The 24,091-nt window shown below is 43.4% G+C and overlaps 2 protein-coding genes across 2 annotated transcripts; both read left to right on the top strand.

Moving 5' to 3' along the window:
- Nucleotides 1–358: 358 nt before the first annotated feature.
- On the top strand, nt 359–4,062 carry LOC124691115. Its single transcript, XM_047224393.1, has 7 exons — nt 359–464; nt 920–1,033; nt 1,289–2,152; nt 2,280–2,984; nt 3,064–3,267; nt 3,348–3,541; nt 3,633–4,062. The coding sequence occupies exons 1-7, from the start codon at nt 359–361 to the stop codon at nt 3,750–3,752; spliced, it is 2,307 nt and encodes a 768-aa protein (XP_047080349.1). The 3' UTR covers nt 3,753–4,062.
- Nucleotides 4,063–21,619: 17,557 nt separating this feature from the next.
- LOC124689040 (probable CCR4-associated factor 1 homolog 7) lies at nt 21,620–22,841 on the top strand. Its single transcript, XM_047222646.1, has one exon. The coding sequence runs from the start codon at nt 21,681–21,683 to the stop codon at nt 22,545–22,547; it is 867 nt and encodes a 288-aa protein (XP_047078602.1). The 5' UTR covers nt 21,620–21,680; the 3' UTR covers nt 22,548–22,841.
- The last annotated feature ends 1,250 nt before the right edge of the window (nt 22,842–24,091 follow it).

Below are 24,091 nucleotides of genomic sequence, written 5' to 3' on the forward strand. Positions count from 1 at the left end.
ATCTTCCATGGTAGACGACGACGCGGTTCGCAGTTCCACGTGTCTCGGCCTGTCACATCCTACCGTGAGGATATACAAATTGTATGCATGCAAGTGTTTCGAGATCCAGAGCACCCTGAGTTCTCCGGTTGGATGGTGCTGGTAGAAACCGATTATTTTGCTTTCGATGTCTTGCCCAGTACCGATCATGTCTTCAGGCTGTGGCAGGAGAGCTTGCTTGCGGATGACCGGGTTGCAGAGGTACGATCGGGATCCCCGAGAGACGGCGAGGAGGCCGTCACAGGCGCCTCTGAGGCGAATCTCGTCACGGTGCTTGGCGCCTGGGAGGAAGGGCCAGAGCGCGCCAGCACCGAGTGCGATGCGACGACCATCCCCCGGCCATCGATTATGGGGAGCGACGGCTGGCGGCGGTGGTGCCGGAGCATGCACGGGCTTTGGAGCTGCAAGTGCACGAGCTGGGCAAGGTGATCTGTACCGTGCTGTTCTTGCCTAGCTTTTGTAGTTAGATTGATACATCTGCTTGGCTGTGACGCATGCCTATTTGTGTGATAGCTTTTGTAGCAATTGTACATTTATGTACTATACAGCTATAGGTAAATTTACTTGATAAATTGTTTCTATTATACTGCTGTAGGTAATTTTACTTGATGAATTTTTCTTTATTATTATACTGCTGTAGGTAATTTTACTTGATGAAATGTTTTGTATTATACCGCTGTAGGTAATTTTACTTCATTCCTCAAATTGTCTGTATTATACCTCTAAGCAATTTTAATCACTACATGCTAGCTTCTGTTGTATGTACTACATGCTTTATTTCAATGTATTGTAATTAGTACAATTGTGTGCAATTAAAATAGAACTTTATGTGATGCATATGGTACTGTATGTAATTTTAACACAAGTATTTTATTTGTAGGTGTCTCTCGAAATAGGGAGAACATTGATGATGCTAGGTGGGGCAGTGGCAACCGCAACAATGAAGAAGTTTTTCTAATGAGGAATGGTTCAGCAACAACGGAAGCTTGGACAGGTAAATGCTATGTTACCTCAGCTTCATTTGTATTTAACATGTTTCGCCTAAATGCTAGTTGCTGTAGTTCGCTTGTTGAAAATCTGACATGGAAACATTGCTAATTTTATTTTACTATTGCTTGCTCTTGTGTACTTCTGTTTTTTACTTGATATGATAACATGATGCATTTTGAATAGAAACTTTATTAGTTTGGTTAGAAATGCTTAGTTTATTTTTTTATTTGTTACATTGTTCTTCTATTTTGTAATGTAGGACTGGTAAACAATGACATCAACTATGTTTGGAACCATGGCCGTAAGTTTGAAGGAGGATTTCACTGTCGATATTGCAACCTAAGGAGCAGGGGAGGTGGTGCAACCCGCTTCAAGGAGCATCTTGGGCATGTAATAGGTGAAGTGAGAGAGTGCCCGAATGTTCCAAGAAATATTCGTGATGCAATGAAGGGTGCCCGAAATGCGACAAGGCAGAAGAAGAGGGAGAAGGCAACCCGTAAACTCAGAATTGAAAGAGAGATTATGGATGGGTTATATCGCAGAGAAGGGGTTATAAATCTTGAAAGTGATGATGAACATATTCAGATGAAACTTCGGGAGTCACTTAAGGACAAGAACATCTCTCGCGCAGTTGAGAGGAGGCAGGGCAGTGGTGGTGGTGTTCGTGTTTCCCTTGGGAAAAGGAGTATCACAGCCTTCTTTGACAAGGAGTTATCGAGCAACAAAGTGTCAATGCAACCGAAGATTACCACTGCTATGGATCCTGAGTCGAGAGATGTACTTGGGCAAGCTTGGGCGAAGTTTTTTCAAGCCAATGACATTGCTGGTTTGAAAGCTGATTGTCCATACTTTCGAGCGGCAATGAAGATCACTCAACAGCTTGGTCCAACTCCTATCCCAACTGCAAAGGAGATTGATGGGATATACTTGGACAAGAACTATGATGAAGCTACAGAGTGGCTAAAGCTGTTTAAGCAAGATTGGAAGAACTACGGAGTTACTGTGATGTGTGATTCATGGACTGGACCTACTGGTATGAGTATTATCAACTTCATGGTGTACTGCAATGCACGGATGTTTTTTCATAAATCAGTTGATGCATCTGGTCAAACTCAGAATTCAGGTTAGTTTCTCTTGTTTTGAATTATGCTTCTGTTTACTGATGCTTTATCTTGTTTTAAATTATGTCATGGTGTACTGATGCAATTGTTTGTGTTATAATTATGCTTCCTTTTCTTGCAATTTTGCAGAATTTCTCTACAGAGAGATTAAAAAGGTTGTTGTTGAAGAGATAGGCCATGAGAACGTTGTTCAAATTGTAACAGACAATGGTTCAAATTATAAGAAGGCATGTAAAACTCTGGTAGAACAACCTGAATATGATCATATCGTGTGGCAGCCATGTGCTGCCCACACTGTTAACCTCATGCTTAAAGATATAGCTAAATTTCCTGAGGTTGATGTGATAGTTAAAAGTGCCAAGCAGATCTGTAGGTTTTTCCATAATCACAATAACCTACATGATAGCATGAAAAAAAATGTTGGTGGTGAACTTATAAAACCAAATGCCACCCGTTTTGGAACGGTGTTCATGTTTCTTCAGAGTTATCATGAAAAGAAAGACCAGTTTAGGAAATGGATGGTGTCTGATAATTGGAAGGAGTGCATTTGGAAGGATGATCCTGATTATGTGTTCGCCGAGGAGCTACTATCTAGCAATATGTGGTGGGCAGCCTTAGAGTGGGTTCTTCACATGTTGGAGCCACTCTATAAAGCCCTTAGATATGCTGATACTCAAAAGAAGTGCACTCTATCTGGATTCAAGAAGAGCATGATGTCAGCTGTACAAGATATGGGTTCTCATCTTGGTGCTGGGTCAGCAATCTTCCATAGAGTCATGAGCAAGGTGTCCAAGAGGATTGATGCCATGCAAAAAGACACTCTAATGGTTGCAGGTAGCCATAAACTAGTAAAACTGATATTATCTTCCTTTTTCCTATGGGTTTTAACCTCTGTCTTCCTTTTCTTATATAGCTGCTGTCCTTGATCCTTATACACATTATCAAATCAACATGAGCAATATTCCAGAGTTCGCTGCTGCACTAACTGATGCCATAGAGAAAATAGCAGACCCAGATAGTGCTGTTTTGGCCATTCATGAAATCAGCACTTACAGGGAATGCCGTGGGAGGTTTGGCCAGAGGGTTGCACGCTTGTCGGCAGGAAATATGTCACCAAGTAAGTTCTAATTCTCGAGAATATAATCTGTCTATTGCCTCTATCAGCAACTCCTTAATGCCACTGTTTTCACTTGTTAGCTGAGTGGTGGTTCCAGTTTGGAGGGGAAGTTCCCAATCTGCAGAAGTATGCATTGAGAATTGTATCACAGTGTGTGTCATCAAGTGGATGTGAGAGGAATTGGAGCAATTTTGCTTTGGTCCACACGAAGCAAAGAAATCGTCTTCTGTATGGCAAGCTGCACAAGTGTGTATCTGTGCGTTACAACTTGAGGGTATGAAATATGGTTGCCTATCTCTCGTGTTATTTTCTGCATGTCTCTGTTTTGTACTTGCTGTTATTGATGGGTTTTGTTTCCATTGAAGATACGGGCTGAAGAAGACCAAGACCCAGTGAGAGAGAATGCTAAGGAGAAAGAGGTTGATCCATGTGCAATGATGATGGACACAACCATGTTTGATGAATCAAATCCAATGCTGGAGTAGTTGAATGAGGATGGGGAGCATACAGTCTTGGATGGATCTGAGGCTGCTAGCGCCGTGTTTGAAAAAATACGTTCGCTCAACTCAAGTAGGAAAGAAAATCATCTTGGAAGGAAGGACAATAGCAGGAAAAGAACAAGGGCAATGGAGGAAGAAGAGGAGGATGCCTACAATGATTCTGAGGATGATGAAGAAGAAGAGAATGAGTATATTGATGTTGAAGATGACTCTGACAATGAAGATGGTGAAGATGACAGTGCAAGTGAAGCTGATGGAGAGGTGTCAGGCCAAGCTGAAAAAGATGGAGCAAACCAAGTCATCGAGGGAACAAGTGACAACTTGGGGAACCGGAGATCTAGACGGGTTAGGCAATGTATGTGGAAACCCTAGGGTTAGGGTTAGAGTTAGGGTTAGGTTAGGGTTAGAGTTAGCAATGTATGTGGAAACCCTAGGGTTAGGGTTAGGGCTAGAGTTAGGGTTAGGGTTAGAGTTAGCAATGTATGTGGAAACCCTAGGGTTAGGGTTAGGGCTAGAGTTAGGGTTAGGGTTAGGGTTAGAGTTAGGGTTAGAGTTAGGGTTAGAGTTAGGGTTAGGGTTAGGGTTAGGGTTAGAGTTAGGGTTAGGGAAACCGTAGGGCGGGGACCCCGCGGATCTACCCATATGTACATCGATAGCAAATGTTGGGCCTAGTGGCTCCGGTTGACCCGTCCGCGAAGAGCGTCACCCGTGGGACCTACATATGCCATCTACGAATTCTTAAAAAATAGAACCATTTTTTACATAATGCATACTAGTAAATAAATAATAGAAACATAATATAAAGTAATATGAGAGAGAGAAAAAAGAAAAAAATAAAAAAAAAATCTATATGCCGAGGGTGGCCGTCGGCATAGGGTGGCCATGCCCTATGCCGAGGGTAGCCCTCGGCGTCTGTCTGACGCCGTGAGAGGGCGGTGACGGTGCGGGCGCGAGGGGAGGTGATGGAGACCTCTACGCCGAGGGCCAGGTAGACGCCGACGGCGGCCCTCGGCGTAGGAGCCTATACGCCGACGGTACCTAGACGCCGACGGTCGGCTTCCGGCGCTGCCCTGGCGAGGCCGTACGCCGACGGCCCCGATAAAATGCCCTCGGCGTAGGGTTTGGCCGTCGGCGTCTAGGCCCATTCCTGTAGTGAGCTAAGAAGGTCAAGGATGTCAACAGCCTCTACTATTGAGATAGGTAAATTCCTTACTTTTATTTTCTATTTCATTTGTAAATTGCCATTTCTCAGTTACAACATCCTTTTGCGTTGCATGATCATCCTCTTAAAACGTTATACAAAAACTATGAATAAACTACCTTCTAGTGAAACTACACATGGCCGCAAGTTCTACTGTTTTTATCCATTGCTTTGCTGCTATGATTGCAAGGTCACACTCAGCTAGTTCACATATTAATAGAATCATAAAAGTGGTATTTTGATCGTCCTGTCATTGTTTGCTTTTGATCTTCCTGTCATTTTCTTTGTCGGAACTATAGATATACATATTTTTATCTATTCCTGTTTCCTTCTTTGAATTCACATAATAATGTTGCTGAAAATACTCCCAGGAGCTGTATGTATGTTTGTAGAAGCCTTGGAAGCCTGGGAGCAAACTATCTTTTTGTGTGATGCAAGACTGAAGATTTTGGGCGGAAGAATAGGAATTAATAATTGAATTCCATATTCTCTTTTTGGGGTTGTAATGCTTGAACTTTGAATTGCTCGGCTGTGTTGATTTTGGACTGAACTGTGATGTCCTTATTTTGGATGCTTGTTTGGACTACTAATCTGAACTGTTAAGTAGCCTATTAATCTGGACTTTGTTGTTGGACTATTTCTGGATATTTATTATGTCATCTCTGGATGGTTAATCTCATAAGTACTAATGATTTACTGTGGTCCGTGCATGTGATTTTTTAGCTGGAGATTCTGTTAAGCAATTTAGTCTTGGTCATTTCAAAATTCTGGGCAAATTTCGTTCACTTTTCGTTCAAATTTCGGTCAATTTTCGTCCCAAATTTCAAATTTTGTTTTGTGCTTTTCGTCCGAGATTTTCCGAGATTTTTCCGAAAAGCTGAATTTCGCCCATTTCGTCCTGGGCCGGTAAAAAACGCAAAACGAAATCCAAAACCTTGACTGCGACGACCATCCCCCGGCCATCGATTATGGGGAGCGACGGCTGGCGGCGGTGGTGCCGGAGCATGAACTCGGGCGTGGAGGTGGCGTTGCGCCACGACGCGTTGACAACGCGGCAGCGGCCGACGTCCTTGGACGGAAGACGGACGAGTATGTTGTCGATGATCTCCTCGGGCAGGTCCTCGAGGAGGGTGGCGCCTCTCCCGTCCGGCTCCGGCATGATCGGGTCCTGCCAACTGCAAAGGGAGTGTGGCGACGTTGGCTGACACGGGGCGGGGGTCAAACCGTACAGGAGGAGAGCTCGAACTGGTTAGCGCAGAGGCGCGAGTTTTCGGCAATGGCGACTGAGATTGATCTCCTCCCTTTTGGTGATGTGCGGAATAGTGTCGCCGTGTCGCGCGTGGGGAATTTCAGGATCTGTTTTCTCACGAACCTTAAGCCCTTACAGGAGACCTCGACGACCCCCTCCAACTATTTCGGAACGTAATCTCTCAGGACTCAGGGCAACGCCGGAAAGTGTCGGTTGATCTTGTGCAGTTACGCACATTATCTTGGGCGTGCAAAGTACTCAAAATTTTCGATTGATGATGATGATGGTCCTAGATAGCTACGGCAGCAAAAGATGTGTCGGCCTCTGAAAATAAGCTCTACAGGTTTCAGCTTTATAACAGAGAGATAGTACTCCCACCGTTCTAAAATAGATGTCCCAGCTTTGCTAAAATATTCATGTACATGGAGGTGTTCCGATGTGTACATATATAAATATAAATAAAATATTTAAATAAAATTGAAACTTCCTGTTGTGAACAGAGAGCACTATAGTCTGTACTCTAAACAACTTGGAAAGGTTAAGCCCAACGTTGTCGGAGCAGCTTCAAGCTGAAGTCAGCACCTGTGTGTCTGCACCATCCATTCAATCGAATTCTGCTGTTATGAGCGCGTGTATTTCTAGCACTGCCATCCTCCTCTACATCTCCACATGTATCTGAATTTTGCTATCGTTCTCCAAGAATCGCCGCATTTTCCTTTCAAGTAATCGTGGCCACACTTATTGCGTTTGTTATTGAAGGCGCCGCGGTTAATCCATGAACAACTGTTTACACCTTTTTTTAGAGAGCAGCCATGTATTTCATTAATAGAAAACCAATTTACATGAGTAAATAAACGTGGAAACTACGAGACAGGAGAAAACAATTATCCTGCAAATTTTGCAGAAAAAAACCTAAAGAACATAAATATACAAAACTACCCCTAGGATTTCCTGCACCCGTCGAAGCCAGCGGCCGCCGCCAAACTCCAACGCCACCTAGACGCGTGTTGGAAGAGACGCTGAGCCTCCACCATTGCCAGATCTAAAAGAGCTTCATCGCCAACGAGGCTTTGTGAGTCGATGAACAGGCCCGCTGCAAGCAGCGAGTCACATGTCGTTGTGGCACGGCGATCCAGGACGTCCCCGTGCTATCTTGGGCCAAGATCCGCCGCATCCCATCGACAAAGTCGAGGAATAACGACAAATCCACCATCCTCGTACCAGCATCCTTGCTCCAGAGCATCCACCTCGCCCCGGCCCTCAGCGCCGTCGTGGACAAGGAAAGACGTCAGCGACACATCGAGAAACAAATCTCGCCAGATCTAAAGAACGGCGAGAAGACCAAGTTGCTGACCTGGAAGATCGATAAGCACACGATGGCGACAACTCCAAGACACACCTGGAATTGGCTCCACTAAAAAATTTACAAGCGGAAATAACTTTCAATTGTGGCAGTTTGCTCATGTTTTTAGCCAGTAATTGAAAGCATTCCGCGATTATTAACAGGTGTTATTATTTACTCAAATAAGAGTTTTGGGTTTAGAGGTTATAAAAACCACTATTATACTTGGAAATCTAGATTCGCCACGTAAATACTATTATTTCTAAATGCCGGAAAAAACACCGCCTCTCGCTCCCCGCCTTTCCCCCGAGGGTGATGGGGTTCTCCTTGTCTTCAGACGCCACGCCTCCTCCACCCCTTCCCTCGTCGTCATCGCTGGCAGGGGTCATCGTGCCAAGCCTGGGCGCTGGCGACCTATCTTTCCCTGCCTCCTGGAGGGGTAGTCCGAGGCCTTCTTTGTCCTCGGTGGCGGTGCTCCTCAGGAGGTCTTGGTCCGGCGAGGCCGGGTGGTGCTGGAGGAGGCGACGTCTCGTGGCGGGGTTCCATGGAAGCGTTGCTTGTCGGCTGCCGTTTTGCTCTGGTAAGGGCACCTCAAGCGAGACCATATGGGCTCGGGCTGGTCGGGAGGCTGCCCTGCAGGGCTACCGGGAGGTGGTGGCAGCGAATAGTCTAGGTCTATTACAACAGTATTGAATCCTACCTATTGTAGCAGGGCGACCAAGGCTTTATGAGTCCATATTGGCCCGTCCGAGCTAGACGGGGCTTCTTGTGCTCCCGCTGCTCTGTTCGGTGGATGACCGCCTCTCGGCGATGGAGGTGGGTCTCTCCCGCGTGGTTGTGAGGTTGCTATTTCTCGTCCAGACGATGTCGTGTTCCTCTATCTTGTAGGCCGCAAGCCAGTGTCACGAAGTGACTGATGATGGTGATTGTAGTGGCACATGCTGGTGGGTGGCGAAGTTGGGTTGTGGTGCTCCCTTGCGCCAGGGATTTTCTATGGACGGGGTCGAGAGAAATCTGCTAGTTTGATCCTGACGAGGTGCTGTCTTCGAGTGACACCATTCCTTCCTAGAGGGCGCCGTGGGAATTCCATATCCACTGTACTCTGCGTGCTGAGAGAAACCCTAAGATGAATCTGGTCCGAGCAATAGAGCCATGTCGGCGGTGTTTCCTTTCTTAAAGATGTTGCTTGATATGGGATGCTTCTTGGTGCTTGGAACGTGGAGGGTCAAAGATGGAGGGACCAGCTGTTGCGGGTCATCATTGCCATTGACTTTTTTCTTTCTTTTGTGCATGTTTGTGTTGCTGCCTCAACATTTTTTTTTTATTTTGAACTCTTATATAGGTGTGATGGCTATAATAATATTACAGGCTGAAAGTTTGTTTCAAGAAAACCCTATTATTTGTAGGGTTTGGCATAGCTGACTGGGATTTTTCTGATGTCTTAGTTAGCTGAGAAAAGGGCAACTGCATAAAAAAGCCTAGCGTTACATTTTCAAAAAAAAGTGCTAGAGAAACAAAACATAACCTTACTTTTCAGAAAATTACAACTTTTTATCAAAAAAAAGCAACGAAATCAATTTTTGTGGTGACTGATGTAAGTTGCGGACCCGACCATCCCTAAGCTAGGACGAGTGTCCAACCTTTCGACTAGCGACACAACTTATTTTAATTAAAAGTGAATAGTAAGTAGGGAGTGATGTTTTAAAACATGGAAGCATATGCTTCCTTTATTTTGTAATACATCTTAGATATGTTTTGAAATGTGAAAAAACTGAAACAAAAAAATTTCACGTAATTCTTCACGTGCTATGCGTCCACGAAGTTATTTCATGGAAAATCAACTTATCGTGTGACGTTTGTAAAAATACAAATTTGGTGCTAAAAATAGCGCTTTTCACATGAATTGTTTTCTCGTTTTTACATAGATCACAAAAATTATCGGTATTTTGCGAAACTTGATGAACACACATATATTGTGGAGATGTAGATGTAGAAATGTTTGTCAATTTTTTGGAAATACTTTTGTACACCCATGCATGGGCGTGGGTGTTTTCGTCACCGTCTATTTATTTCTCGAGATTCGTGTCCACCATGGTAGATGAAAAAATTCATTTCTCTCTTCTCTTTTTATTCGAATCTCAAAGCACAATGGATGGTGACAGAAACACCTACACCCATGCGTGGGTGTACAAAATCCACTCTCGTCAATTTTTTTTGATACTTCAAAATATTTTATTTGGTAGAGAGAGCATATGCACCCAGGAGCCGAATTGAGCTTCTGTGGTAGAACTTCTTATTGAAAATTTAATCGGGTTAGGTTCGTCAGGTAACCCATTCCTGCACCGGCGATTTTGAGAAAATAACTTTTGGCGAAGAAAAGCACGAAATGACCCTCTGGCCAAACTATTTCACTCATCTAACCCTTTTGTGTGATGCCCTTCCGAGCGGCGCCACACTTGTCTGTGTAGCGCCCTTGCGAACAGCGCCACAGATCTTGTCCTCCGTGGCGCGGTCAACGCTGCGCGCTGATGACCCACAAGTATAGGGGATCACAACAGTCTTCGCGGGAAGTAAAACCCAATTTATTGATTTGACACAAGGGGAGACAAAGAATACTTGAAAGCCTTAACAGCGGAGTTGTCAATTCAGCTGCACCTGAAAACAGACTTGCTCGCAAAAGTTTACCAGTAGTAACAGTTTTATAGCAGTAGCAGTAGTGAAATAACAGCAGCAGAGTAACAGAGACAGCAATAGTAATTATAGTAAACAGCAGGATTAAAATACTGTAGGCACAGGGATGGATGACGGGCGTTGCATGGATAAGAGAAACTCATGTAACAATCAAAGCAGGGCATTTGCAGATAATAATAAAGCGGTGTCCAAGTACAAAGCAATCCATAGGCATGTGTTCCGTATATAGTCGTACGTGCTCGCAATGAGAAACTTGCACAACATCTTTTGTCCTACCAGCCGGTGGCAGCCGGGCCTCTAGGGAATCTACTGGATATTAAGGCACTCATTTTAATAGAGTGCCAGAGCAAAGCATTAACACTACGTGAACACATGGGATCCTCACATCACCGCCTTCCCCTCCGGTTGTCCCGATTTCTGTCACTTCGGGGCCTCGGGTTCCGGACAGCGACATGTGTATACAACTTGCAGGTAAGATCATGAAACAATGCATATCATCATGAAACAATAACATGTTCAGATCTGAGATCATGGCACTCGGGCCCTAGTGACAAGCATTAAGCATAACAAGTTGCAACAATATCATCAAAGTACCAATTACGGACACTAGGCACTATGCCCTAACAATCTTATGCTATTACATGACCAATCTCATCCAATCCCTACCATCCCCTTCAGCCTACAGCGGGGGAATTACTCACACATGGATGGGAGAAGCATTGCTGGTCGATGGAGAGGCGTCGGTGATGATGATGGCGATGATCTCCTCCAATTCCCCGTCCCGGCGGAGTGCCAGAACGGAGTTTCTGGTCCCCGAGACGGAGTTTCGCGATGTGGCGGCGTTCTGGAGGGTTTCTGGCGACTTCGACTTCGTGCATCGCGTTTTTAGATCGAAACCTTTAAGTAGTCCAGAGGAGGGCGTCGGAGGCCAGCCGAGGGGGCCACACACTAGGGCGGCGCGCCCCCCTCCTGGGCCGCGCCGGCCTAGTGTATGGGGCCCTCGGGCCTCCACCTGGCTTGCCCTTCTGGCTCCCTAAGTCTTCTGGTAAAATAGGCCCTTTGGTATAAATTCCGAGGATTTTCCCGAAAGTTGAATTTCTGCACAAAAACAAGACACCAGAGCAATTCTGCTGAAAACAGCGTTAGTTCGTGTTAGTTGTATCCAAAATACACAAATTAGAGGCAAAACAATAGCAAAAGTGTTCGGGAAAGTAGATACGTTTTGGACGTATCAACTCCCCCCAAGCTTAGCTTATTGCTTGTCCTCAAGCAATTCAGTTAACAACTGAGTGCGATAAAAGAACTTTCACGAACACATTTTCTCATATGATGTAAATATTCTCATGATATGGCTAACACTTAGGCAGTTCATAATAAGATACATGCAAATAAAATCATCTAATAGCTATGCCAATCATGGAAAGGTACCAACAATTAATAATAAGCATCATGAATCATGTCTATAAGCAGGATTGCAATGTTCATAAAAGGGTATGATAAAGTGGTATCTCGCTTGCCCGAATTTGAACAACAAAACATAAATGCCCATGCACCTCTGAAGTTCATAGAAAGACTGGAAATAGAGATTGTCAAAGATGAAAGCATCAAAGTTATACCACAGTCAATCATATTTTGGGACAAGCATATTATACTAAGAATGACAGTTGTGCTCTCAAGAAAGTGCTCAAAGAAAGGATGGTGACACAACATGAAAGTAAAAGATTGACCCTTCGCAGAGGGAAGCAGGGATTAACATGCGCTAGAGCTTTTCATTTTTAAAACAGGAGTAAAATTATTTTGAGAGGTGTTTGTTGTTGTCAACGAATGATAATGGGTACACCAACTACCTCGCCAACCAGACTTTCAAGAGCGGCTCCCATGAAGGACGTTATTTCTACCAGCAAGGTAGATCATCCCTCTTCTCTTTTGTTTACACACGTACTTTAGTTTTTATTATGAGTGACACTCCCCCAACCTTTGCTTACACAAGCCATGGCTAACCGAATCCTCGGGTGCCTTCCATCAATCTCATACCATGGAGGAGTGTCTATTTGCAAAATTAAGTTGCTTACTGATGAATCAGAGCAAAACATGTGAAGAGAATTATTAATGAAGTTATTAATTGGGGCTGGACACCCCGTTGCCAGCTCTTATTATGAAGGTCCGTCAAAAGTAAATGACAAGGTTGAAAGATAAACACCACATACTTCCTCATGAGCTATAAAACATTAACACAAATTGAGAAGCATTTTGAAGGTTTAAAGGTAGCGCACAAGAATTTACTTGGAATTGTTTGAAATGCCATGCATAGGTATTTATGGTGGACACTTTGGAACAACTTGGTTTTCAGGGGTTTGGAAGCACGAGCAGCGTTCCCGCTCAGTACAAGTGAAGGCTAGCAATAGACTCGGGGAGCGACAAATCAAGAGAGCAACTATTGTCATAATCATGCTTGCGGCAAAATAAATTAACGGAGGCATAAAAGTGATACAAGAACTCTGAAGCAATGTAAATCATCGAGGCTTAATTGACTTTTGTTCAGTCATATGCATGCGTGAGCATGTGCCAAGTCGATTCAAATGAATTATTCAGAGAAGGATACCACAATGGCATGCCTATTTATGAATAAAACAATGCAAGCAAACATCCATGACATGCTACTCATATTAATAAGTTGGAGCTAAACATGAGAGATCATGAACTACTAGACTTTCTTAAATGACATATACCTCACATGAACCAACTAAGCATGCTCACATGGATGATTATATGTACAAAAATGAAAACAAATAGAGTTCATACCAGCCTCTCACCACAGTCGAATTGTCGTAGATCGTCATTATTGCTTTTCACTTGTGTAGCTTGGATAATATGAAATGAAAACCATGCTCCAGCCACCGAAGACCATTGAACTCAAAATGAACTTTACAAAACCAAAGAAGAACAGCAAATATTTTTGGTGTTTTCGAATTGGAAACAAGAACAAAGGGAAACAAGCAAACAAAGCAAAATCTTTTTGGATTTTCTTTTAGCAAACCAACAATAGCAAATAAAGCAAAATAAAAGCAAGAAGCCAAAATAAACAAATGGTGAAGAGAAACAACAGAAATATTTTTGGTCTTTTTGTGTTTTAGGAAAGAAACAAAGCAAAAACAAGAAAATGGAAACTAGAAAAGTCACATAAACACAAAGCAGCAGGAATTCGTCAAATTTGACAGCAGTACAGTAATCGATTTTTAGGAAATTCTTCCGCTGCCCAGCTCGAAAAGTATTCAACTAATGAAAGTTAGATAACAACCTGGGGAACATGCACAAAAATTGGCTTCGCAAAATAATGTTCTGGCTATTTTTGAGAATTTTTCGGTAACAGTCCAGAATCTGTTTTCAGGCAGCACTTCCCCAAATATCATCTCCCTCTCATTAGAAAACCACTTAAAGAAACTAAACAACTATATACAAGTATCCAGCAACCATAATATGCAAAGAATGAGTGATGCCGGTATACCTCCCCCCAAGCTTAGGCTTTTGGCCTAAGTGGAGTTCAACCCCAGCGAGGGTCGCTGTTCCACGCCGGTGGATCATACATGGCGTAGTCATAGTGAGGTCCCGATGCAGAAGAAAAGCGTGGAGGCTCCACATGCCCAAAATGTTGATGCGAAGAACTTGCTGCATCGGATGACGAGTCAAGGTGTTCCTCGGCCTCCTCCGTGTTGTCTCTTGCATGATGGCCTCCTCCCTCTATGTATGCATTCAGTGCACCTTCACGTGATCGACCAATCCTCCCTGGAATCAAGGTTAAATAGAACAGGCGCAGGCAATCTTACTAGTTTTTCAGTTTTCTTAGTTGTTCTCCAAGTTTTCTTGTAAAATGTTATCTTGTAAAACAGGTTACCCAAGTTAGATGAATCAGAAACAAATTCATGTTTAATCATGGAGACTATGTCAAGTTTTTCTATGGGAAGTTGAATATCAAGATGGTGAGGTTCTACACCATGCAAAGCTAGTAAACGAGAGGCGATGAGACCTCCACAAATTCTTCCCTTCTCACGGTTAGTAGCAAGTCTATAAGCTATCAACGCACCCAAATTATAAGCCTTATTACTTTGCAATGCAGCAGCTAGAAAAGCTAAATCCTGGATAGATAATTTACTTGCATACTTTCTAGCAAGAACGCACTTAGTAATGAAATAAGCAAAGTAGCGAATAGCTGCGAGTTGAATGCTACTGATTTTACCACCATCCTCTGAGAAGCTCCTTCCATGACAAATCATCTCGAAGAGGTTCAAGAGCTCTCGCGGCGATCCCCTTATCTTCTCGCATGATCCCCATTGCGGCACTCTAATTGCTGTACAAAAATCATAGAATGGCAAGTTGACAGTTTTATTATAAATTTTGTACTGAACCATGGGGTTAGATTGCGACCAATTGAACTTAAAATCCTACACAATAGACATAGTCAATTTTGCATACTGACATGGTTCTCTGTCAACAAAATCATTCAACCCTGCACGAGAAATTAGATTCTGAACATCTCCCAAGATTCCTGCACTTCTCATGAAATCTGTGCACGGGTAGTAAGAGGGGTATACTCCCTCTTCGCGGTTCACTCTCATGACTTGTTGCACCTCCAATTCTTGTTGGTTTAGTTGATGTCTATTCCACTCTATTTTCTGAAATTTTTCAACAAACATTATAAAATTTGATTTGGTGACATATAATTGAGGGGAACTGCTATAGGAACTTTCTAGAGTACTAATCATGCATCAAAACTAGTTTCTACAACTGAGAACAAGCATGCAAGCTCACTAAACATGTTACCTACAGCAGCAAAATATTTAAGATATACTCAACCAAACAAAATTCTACTTGGATAATCGGAGGAGTCACATACCGGAGAGCAAATGTGCCAAATTTCAGACAGAAATCTGGGCTGAGGAAAGAGATCGAGAAATCTTGAGCTCTTGAGCAGAAACGCGAGTGAGAGAAAGCTGGTGCGATTTTTTTCGGGAGAGAGAAGAGAGTGGGAGGAAGAGATGAAGAAGTGGGGCAAGGGGGAGCCCACACACCAGGGTGGCGCGCCCCCCTTGCTGGCCGCGCCGGCCTGTGGGGTGCCACCCTGGGGTGCCCCACTGGTCATCCCCAGGTGCTCCCGAGTGCGTCTTCGAAAAATAGGACCAACGGTATAATTTTTGTGAATTTTTGAAAACTTTGAAAAATGCACATTTCTGGGTATTGAGTTTATTATTACTGGACAGGAAAAGATTTTGAAATTTCTATACTACTAAGGAACTTTGCAAAACAAAAGTGCTACAGCAAGTAGAACAAGTGGAGGAAGAAAGAGATGTTGTTTACCTCCTCTATGCATATAAAAAGTATTTGTTAACAAGGTTGATCAAGTCTTGCCACCAAATAAATTTTACATAGCATAAGAAGAAATAAACCTCAAATCATTCATGTTACCTTGAATTGTATTGATATGGATCCAATCATAAGATTTTGATATCCTTCTTTAGACTCATATATAGGACAATCAATAGTTCCCACTTTGATAGTTCTCACATTAGAAATGGTATTAACTCCACATACTTTATCAATCGTCTTGGGGAAATAGACGGTATGCTCCTTGTCATCAACATTGAAAGTAACTTTTCCTTTATTGCAATCAATAACAGCCCCTGCGGTGTTAAGAAAAGGTCTCCCAAGAATAATAGACATATTATCATCTTCAGGCATTTCCAACACAACAAAATCAGTTAATATCAAGCAGTTATTAGTAACTTGAACAGGCACATCCTCACATATACCAACAGGAATAGCAGTAGATTTATCGGCCATTTGCAAAGATATATGAGTAGGTATCAACTTATCTAAATAAAGTCTCTTATAAAGAGAAAAAGGCATAACACTAACACCGGCTCCCAAATCACATAGAGCAGTTCTAACATAATTATTCTTAATAGAACAAGGAATAGTAGGTATACCTGGGTCGCCCAACTTCTTTGGAACCTTGCCATTGAAAGAGTAATTAGCAAGCATAGTGGAAATCTCATCATTGGGGATTTTCCTTTTGTTAGTGACAATATCTTTCATATACTTTGAATAAGGAGGCAATTTAATAGCATCAGTCAAAGGGATTTGTAAGAATAAAGGTTTCATCCAATCGCAAAATTTATTATAGTGTTCTTCTTCCTTTGATTTTAGTTTCTTAGCAGGAAAAGGCATTTGCTTTTGAACCCAAGGTTCTCTTTCATTACTATGTTTCTTAGCAATAAAATCTTCTTTAGTATACTTTTTATTTTTAGCATGCTTTTCAGGTTCATCTTCAACTTCTTCTTTATCAGAAACATCATTCTTATCATTATCATTTTCATGTTCATTACCACTTTCAGTTTCCGCATCAGAAATAGAAATACTATTAGGATCATTAGCAGGTTCAGAGGATTCTACAACAGTTTTATGTTTCTTCTTCTTTTTCTTAGAAGGAGCACTAGGTTCAATTCGTTGAGAATCTTGTTCAACTCTTTTGGGATGCCCTTCGGGATATAGATGATCCTGGGTAGAAACACCGCCTCTAGTTGTTACTTCATAAGCATGTTTCTCTTTAGAATTATTTTTTAACAAGTCATTTTGCACTTTAGTGAGTTGATCAATTTGAGTTTGAACCATTTGAAAATGTTTAACAAGCATCTTAACATCATTGGAGGTTCTCTCCACAATATCATGCAAATTGCTAATAGCTTGAGAATTTTCCATTAGATGATTCTCTACTCTCATATTAAAATTTTCTTGCTTAACAATATAATTATCAAACTCATCTAAGCATTGAGCGGGAGGTTTTGAATACGGAATATCTTCCCTAGTAAAGCGTTGAAGAGAGTTTACCTCAATCAAGGATGAAGGGGGAATTATCTCACATATATCTTCTATGGGGGGTAAATTCTTCACATCTTCGGATTTAATACCTTTCTCCTTAAGAGACTTCTTGGCTTCCCTCATATCTTCATCATTCAATTTAATCAAACCCCTCTTCTTCAATATTGGCGTCGGAGTTGGTTCAGGTGTAGTCCAATCATCATGATTCCGGCCTATTTTAGCCAATAATTCTTCAGCTTCGTCTGGAGTTCTTTTCCTGAAAACACAACCAAGCACAACTATCCAAATATGCTCTAGACTCAACGGTTAGTCCACTATAGAATATATCAAGTAAATCATGCTTTTCCAAATCATGTCCAGGTCGAGCTATGATAAGAGAGCAAAATCTTGCCCATGCTTCAGGCAATTTCTCTCCATCTTCCTGGTCAAAGCTATAAATTTTCTGTAAAGCAGCATGTTGAGCACTAGCGGAAAAGTATTTCCGAAAGAAAACATCAAGCAAATCACCTGGACTTTTAATAGAACCAGGAGGCAAATTATTATACCAAGTTTTAGCATCATCCTTTAATGAGAAAGGAAAATTTTTAGCAATGAAATAAGTACGCATCTTGACATCATCAGAAAACAAGCTACTCATAGAAGAAAGTTCATTCATGTGTTCTACAGCACTTTCTTTTTCAGTACCACAAAAGGGTGTTTTCACAGCAATAGCTATATGAGATAGATCAAGATAAAAATCATAATTTTTATCCTTAATGCATATAGGAGATGTGGCAAATTTAGGATCAGGAGATAGCTTATGTCTAACAGTATATTGTGCGAGAAACTTTTTAATTTTTCTTGCATCAACAGTAGCATTGCATCTATCAATAAAATCATCATTAAGCTCCACATAATCCTCATCAGGATCATCACTAGAATAATCAAGTTTAGGTGAATTAACAGGTGTAGCAGCGTTTTCATTAGGAGTTTCAGCATTTTCAATTTGTCTAGACCTAGAAATTGTAGCATCTAGAAAGGATCCCAATGAACCACTATCATCAAGCACATCAGAAACATTATCAATATTATGAGAGTTTTCAGATTCAGCAGAAGTACCAGCAAGAGAAGCTTGTGGTGGTGAAACAAGTTGACTTATCACAGATGGTGAATCAAGAGTAGCAGAGGTACTCAGAGTTGTACCTTTTTCTTGTAGTGGATGGTAATATAGCGACTTTAGGATCGCGAGATTTACCCATGATGGAGAATTTGCAGCGAACAATATCAATCCAAGTGAACCTCCAAATAAAGCTATGCTTCCCGGCAACGGCGCCAGAAAATAGTCTTGATGACCCACAAGTATAGGGGATCGCAACAGTCTTCACGGGAAGTAAAGCCCAATTTATTGATTTGACACAAGGGGAGACAAAGAATACTTGAAAGCCTTAACAGCGGAGTTGTCAATTCAGCTGCACCTGGAAACAGACTTGCTCGCAAGAGTTTATCAGTAGTAACAGCTTTATAGCGATAGCGATAGTGAAATAACAGCAGCAGAGTAACAGAGACAGCAGTAGTAATTATAGTAAACAGCAGAATTAAAATACTGTAGGCACAGGGATGGATGACGGGCGTTGCATGGATGAGAGAAACTCATGTAACAATCAAAGCAGGACATTTGTAGATAATAATAAAGCGGTGTCCAAGTACAAAGCAATCCATAGGCATGTGTTCCGTATATAGTCGTACGTACTCGCAATGAGAAACTTGCACAACATCTTTTGTCCTACCAGCCGGTGGCAGCCGGGCCTCTAGGGAATCTACTGGATATTAAGGTACTCCTTTTAATAGAGTGCCGGAGCAAAGCATTAACACTCCGTGAACACATGTGATCCTCACATCACCGCCTTCCCCTCCGGTTGTCGCGATTTCTGTCACTTCGGGGCCTCGGGTTCCGGACAGCGACATGTGTATACAACTTGCAGGTAAGATCATGAAACAATGCATATCATCATGAAACAATAACATGTTCAGATCTGAGATCATGGCACTCGGGCCCTAGTGACAAGCATTAAGCATAACAAGTTGCAACAATATCATATAAGTACCAATTACGGACACTAGGCACTATGCCCTAACAATCTTATGCTATTACATGACCAATCTCATCCAATCCCTACAATCCCCTTCAGCCTACAGCGGGGGAATTACTCACACATGGATGGGGGAAGCATTGTCTGGTCGATGGAGAGGCGTCGGTGGTGATGATGGCGATGATCTCCTCCAATTCCCCGTCCCGGCGGAGTGCCAGAACGGAGTTTCTGGTCCCCGAGACGGAGTTTCGCGATGTGGCGGCGTTCTGGAGGGTTTCTGGCGACTTCGACTTCGTGCCTCGCGTTTTTAGATCGAAACCTTTAAGTAGTCCAGAGGAGGGCGTCGGAGGCCAGCAGAGGGGCCACACACTAGGGCGGCGCGCCCCCCTCCTCGGCCGCGCCGGCCTAGTGTGTGGGGCCCTTGGGCCTCCACCTGGCTTGCCCTTCTGGCTCCCTAAGTCTTCTGGTAAAATAGGCCCTTTGGTATAAATTCCGAGGATTTTCCCGAAAGTTGAATTTCTGCACAAAAACAAGACACCAGAGCAATTCTGCTGAAAACAGCGTTAGTCCGTGTTAGTTGTATCCAAAATACACAAATTAGAGGCAAAACAATAGCAAAAGTGTTCGGGAAAGTAGATACGTTTTGGACGTATCACGCGCCGTTGACCAGCATACGTGGCAGGGGCGTGTGGCGTCGCTCTCACGGGTTCCACACTTTGAATGTGTGGCGCCGCTCGGAAGGGCGCCCCACATCCTGTTATGTGTGGCGGCCCAAGCTGCCCCAGCCCAACCATGGCTCATTTCCTGCTCATCTCTTCTTCCTCCTCCTCCGACCAGGCACCCCACCTCTCTCCCCAACTCAAAACTCTCTCTGAGCTTGGTGGATATCGTTGGATATGTCTGTGGAGTTCGTTCCCGACCCGTTCCTTAAGGTAATCTCCTCCAGTCCCCTTCTTTTCATCCAATGATTTCATGGATTTGGTTGGTTCTAGATGTGAAACCCTAATTTGGTTTGGCAAGTGAAGTCAAGTTTTTAGGAATGTTAGGGTTTGTTGAAGTAGGACAAGTGTTAGTGTTAGGTTGTATGGGTGGAAACCCTAGATTTGTTTTGACCATGGCTAACAATTGAACATATGTATGTATGTGTTGTTCACATTATGCTAGGGATGAAAAGAATTGTTCATGTTCATCATGTGGACAATGATGTTTTTTGAAGGAAAACATAGAGCCGGACCCGGAAGAGGTTGACTTGGTGTTTGACCGTAGCCCTAACTACGCCGAGGTGCTAACACAAGTAAGGATTGGTTTGAATTGGAATGAGCCAAGTGATGCTGTTGAGATAGAGGGAATACATAATGTGGGGTTTGAAATGCACAACCGTTGGAAGACAATGCGTATCAACTCTGAGCAACGTTGGTCTGTTTACAAGGAGACGGTGGCTGAATCACAAGACAAGGCTCTGGAGTTGTTTGCAACACGGTTGATGCTAATTTGTAGCTTGACCTTAACCGGCGCTCCTCCCCCATTGATGCTAGGAGTCCACCACCCATGAGCCAAGAAGAAGCCACCGAACCTCCCATTATCCAAGATGCACCGTTAGAGAAGAAGTATGACGAGCATGACGATGGTGACAATGGTTTCAAGATGAAGTACAACAATGTTGGTGATTTGGACGCATATTTGACGCAAGAGGACATGGACCACTCCATTCCTTATTCCCGATGTTCTGTCTCAGACTCGGATGATGATGGTCCCACTGAAGAACTTGATGAGGATGGGTTGACGGCCAAGGAAGCCGAAACAGCCGACATCTTCAAGAAGGTAAATGGACGGGATATTCGATACCATTGTTCCGTGATGTTAGTCTTGCGGATAGGGCCGTGGTTGAAGGTGGCAGGCCAAGAGTTTACTTCTTGGAGCTAGACCAATTTCCAAGAGGGATGTAGATGTCAGGATGAATGTGATATTTAAAGGGCTCAAGTTCGATACCTTCTTGGAATTGAAGGTATGGATGAAGAAGTTCTCGATTAAGCATCACCGTCTTTACACAGTTGTTCACTCACTCAAATGTGAAGATAGTCGTGCAAGATCTTTCAAAAAAGGGTCTCTTGGCACATAAGAAGTTGTGTAGCGATTCACCTGTGCCGGGGGAAGAAGCTTGATGGCGCCGTTCGCAAGAACGCCACACAGACAGGTGCGCTCGAAAGGGCGCCACACAAAAGAGTTAGTGGCGTGAAATAGTTTGGTCGTGATTTTCTTTGTAAAAAAAGTTATTTTTGTCAAAATCCCATGCTGCACCAGATTTGAAACTGCGGCCAGGTGCGAGACCCATCCTCAGCTGTCCATCCGGTCTCAGATCCTTGATCTGGGCCGTCGAGTCGGGATAGAGGCAACCTTTCCCCGTCTAGAAAATCCAGAGCCCCTTCTCCGATCTCATCCTCCCAAATCCGACCAAACCCTAGCACCGCACCGGAGGCGGAGATCTGCAATGGCCATGTCGGACCTCGCGGCCGCGGTGATCTCCACGGCCAACGGCCGCGTGAACGAGGAGACGGTGGAGATCCGGGAGGTGTGGGCGGACAACCTGGAGGCGGAGTTCGCGCTGATCCGCGACGTCGTCGACGAGTTCCCCTTCGTCGCCATGGACACCGAGTTCCCGGGCATCGTCTGCCGCCCCGTCGGGGCCTTCCGCTCCCCCGCCGACTACAACTACGCCACCCTCAAGGCCAACGTCGACATGCTGCACCTCATCCAGCTCGGCCTCACCTTCTCGGGCCCCACGGGCGAGCTCCCGGCCCTCGGCGCCGGCCGCCGCCGCTGCGTCTGGCAGTTCAACTTCCGCGAGTTCGACGACTCGCGCGACATCTACGCCACCGACTCCATCGAGCTGCTCCGCCACAGCGGCATCGACTTCCGCCGCAACGCCGAGCGCGGCGTCGACGCCCGCCGCTTCGCCGAGCTGCTCATGTCCTCGGGCGTCGTGCTCAACGACGGCGTATACTGGGTCACCTTCCACGCAGGGTACGATTTCGGGTACCTGCTCAAGATCCTCACCTGCGACACCCTCCCGGACACGCAGGCGGGATTCTTCAAGCTCATGAAGATATATTTCCCCACCGTCTATGACATCAAGCATCTCATGAAGTTCTGCAACAGCCTGCACGGCGGGCTCAACAAGCTCGCCGAGCTCCTCGACGTGGAGCGCGTTGGGGAGTCCCACCAGGCCGGGTCCGATAGCCTGGTCACGTCATGCGCCTTCTGGAAGCTCAAGGATTCCTTCTTCGCTGGATCCACTGAGAAATATGCAGGCGTGCTCTATGGGCTCAACGCGGAGAATGGCGTCACTGCACATTGACGGATGATGCTCCCTTAGCTCTGTGAATGAATTGGTTTAGGACAGACAGATGACCAACCGGGGCTCGAGGTTATGTAGGTTGAGTTATCTCGCTCAATCCCATTTCATTGAATGTAGTGTTTTTACAGTATTCCCATTGAAATAGTGTTTTTTTTTTACTTATTTGTTAGCCTTGTCTGCACATTAATTAAATAGAAAACTATCACCTTCAAATCTTGGACAAGGACTCCTCTATTTGAATGATAGCATTAACATCTTCAGCTCTGTTCAATGTGGCAAAAAAAGTCCTTGCTATTTTGTTGTCATGTTTGGAAAACAATATGGGAGAAACTGGTTCTATTAGTAGAGTGGGGTGGCGGCACATCTAAGCATCACTACAAGAGAAAACACCACCATCCATTGGTACATTGGTATATCTCGAGGTTGCTCTTTAATTGCCCAGCCAATATGAAATGCACCACAGCACTCTCCTTCTGTAGAATGCACAACTACATAATGTACTATGAGAAAGTGCATCTTATGATATTGTAGCTCACTAGCTCCTATTATCTGGTAATTTTCATTCAGATCTTATAGTAACAAACTAACTATTATGATCTAAGCATTCACAAATGCACACTATATATATACAAAAGAAAGTGCCACCATACATGTTCAGATGGATATTCCCCGAGGCTGCTCTTTTGTAGTTACCCAAGCAATATGAATGGAAAATCATTACTGTTCTACTGGAGAATGCCATTCCATAATATGGAGTGAGAATCAGTGTATCTTATGATCATATGGGTTTCATTTCTTAGCTCAATTATTTGGCAATCTCCATCCAGATCTTTGCAATGTGCTTTCTGATGCTGTTGTCTAGCCAGCATGATTTTGGTATCTGTGATAGCAGCTTGTAAACATTGTCACTTGGTTAAAAAAAATGTATAGCTGATGGTTTTGTTTGGTAAAGTATTCTGTTATCTGCTCGGCAGTTCCAATATGTACTTTCTGCCTGTCCTGCAATTTTTTTCCTACACCAAGTTCAATTAGAGATAACACTTCTTGAGGTTGCAGAACATATATCACATTTATATCGTTATGTATTTCCACTTTGTACCAAGTATGGATTATGCACAGAACTTGAAGTCCCAGCAATTTAATTTCATCCTGAACATGTTTAGTCAGGATGTGATGCACATCAGAATAAGTATATCTATTTTGAGCTATTGCTGCTGCTGATAATTAACTTATTCACTAGCAAGATTTGGATTTGGTATCTACTTACCCAAACTATACTCAAGATATTTGCATCGGAACTAGTCTTTTTCAGTATTCACATTAAACTAGTGTTATTTTGTTTTAGTTTGTTAGCTTTCTATGCACATTAATTAAACAGACAATAACACCTTTAAATGGAGAATAACATATTTATTTCATTGCCAACAACTGAATATGTAGAAGAGTTCTTGCTGCAATTTTCTATACTTCACTGGAAATCTAAGTACTTGTAGGGCAATATTATTGCGTTTGTATCCTACTCAACTGCTAGTCTACTTGACTTC

Source organism: Lolium rigidum, chromosome 2 (genome assembly GCF_022539505.1).
Source record: "Lolium rigidum isolate FL_2022 chromosome 2, APGP_CSIRO_Lrig_0.1, whole genome shotgun sequence".
Taxonomy (NCBI): Eukaryota; Viridiplantae; Streptophyta; class Magnoliopsida; order Poales; family Poaceae; genus Lolium; species Lolium rigidum.

Excerpts from the sequence above, each read along its gene's own strand:
- LOC124689040 (XM_047222646.1), top strand. The coding sequence starts at position 21,681 with ATGGCCATGTCGGACCTCGCGGCCGCGGTGATCTCCACGGCCAACGGC.
- LOC124691115 (XM_047224393.1), top strand. The coding sequence starts at position 359 with ATGCGACGACCATCCCCCGGCCATCGATTATGGGGAGCGACGGCTGGC. Across the intron at positions 465-919 it reads AAGTGCACGAGCTGGGCAAG|GTGTCTCTCGAAATAGGGAG; the intron begins GTGATCTGTACC and ends TTTTATTTGTAG. Across the intron at positions 3,542-3,632 it reads CTGTGCGTTACAACTTGAGG|ATACGGGCTGAAGAAGACCA; the intron begins GTATGAAATATG and ends TTTCCATTGAAG.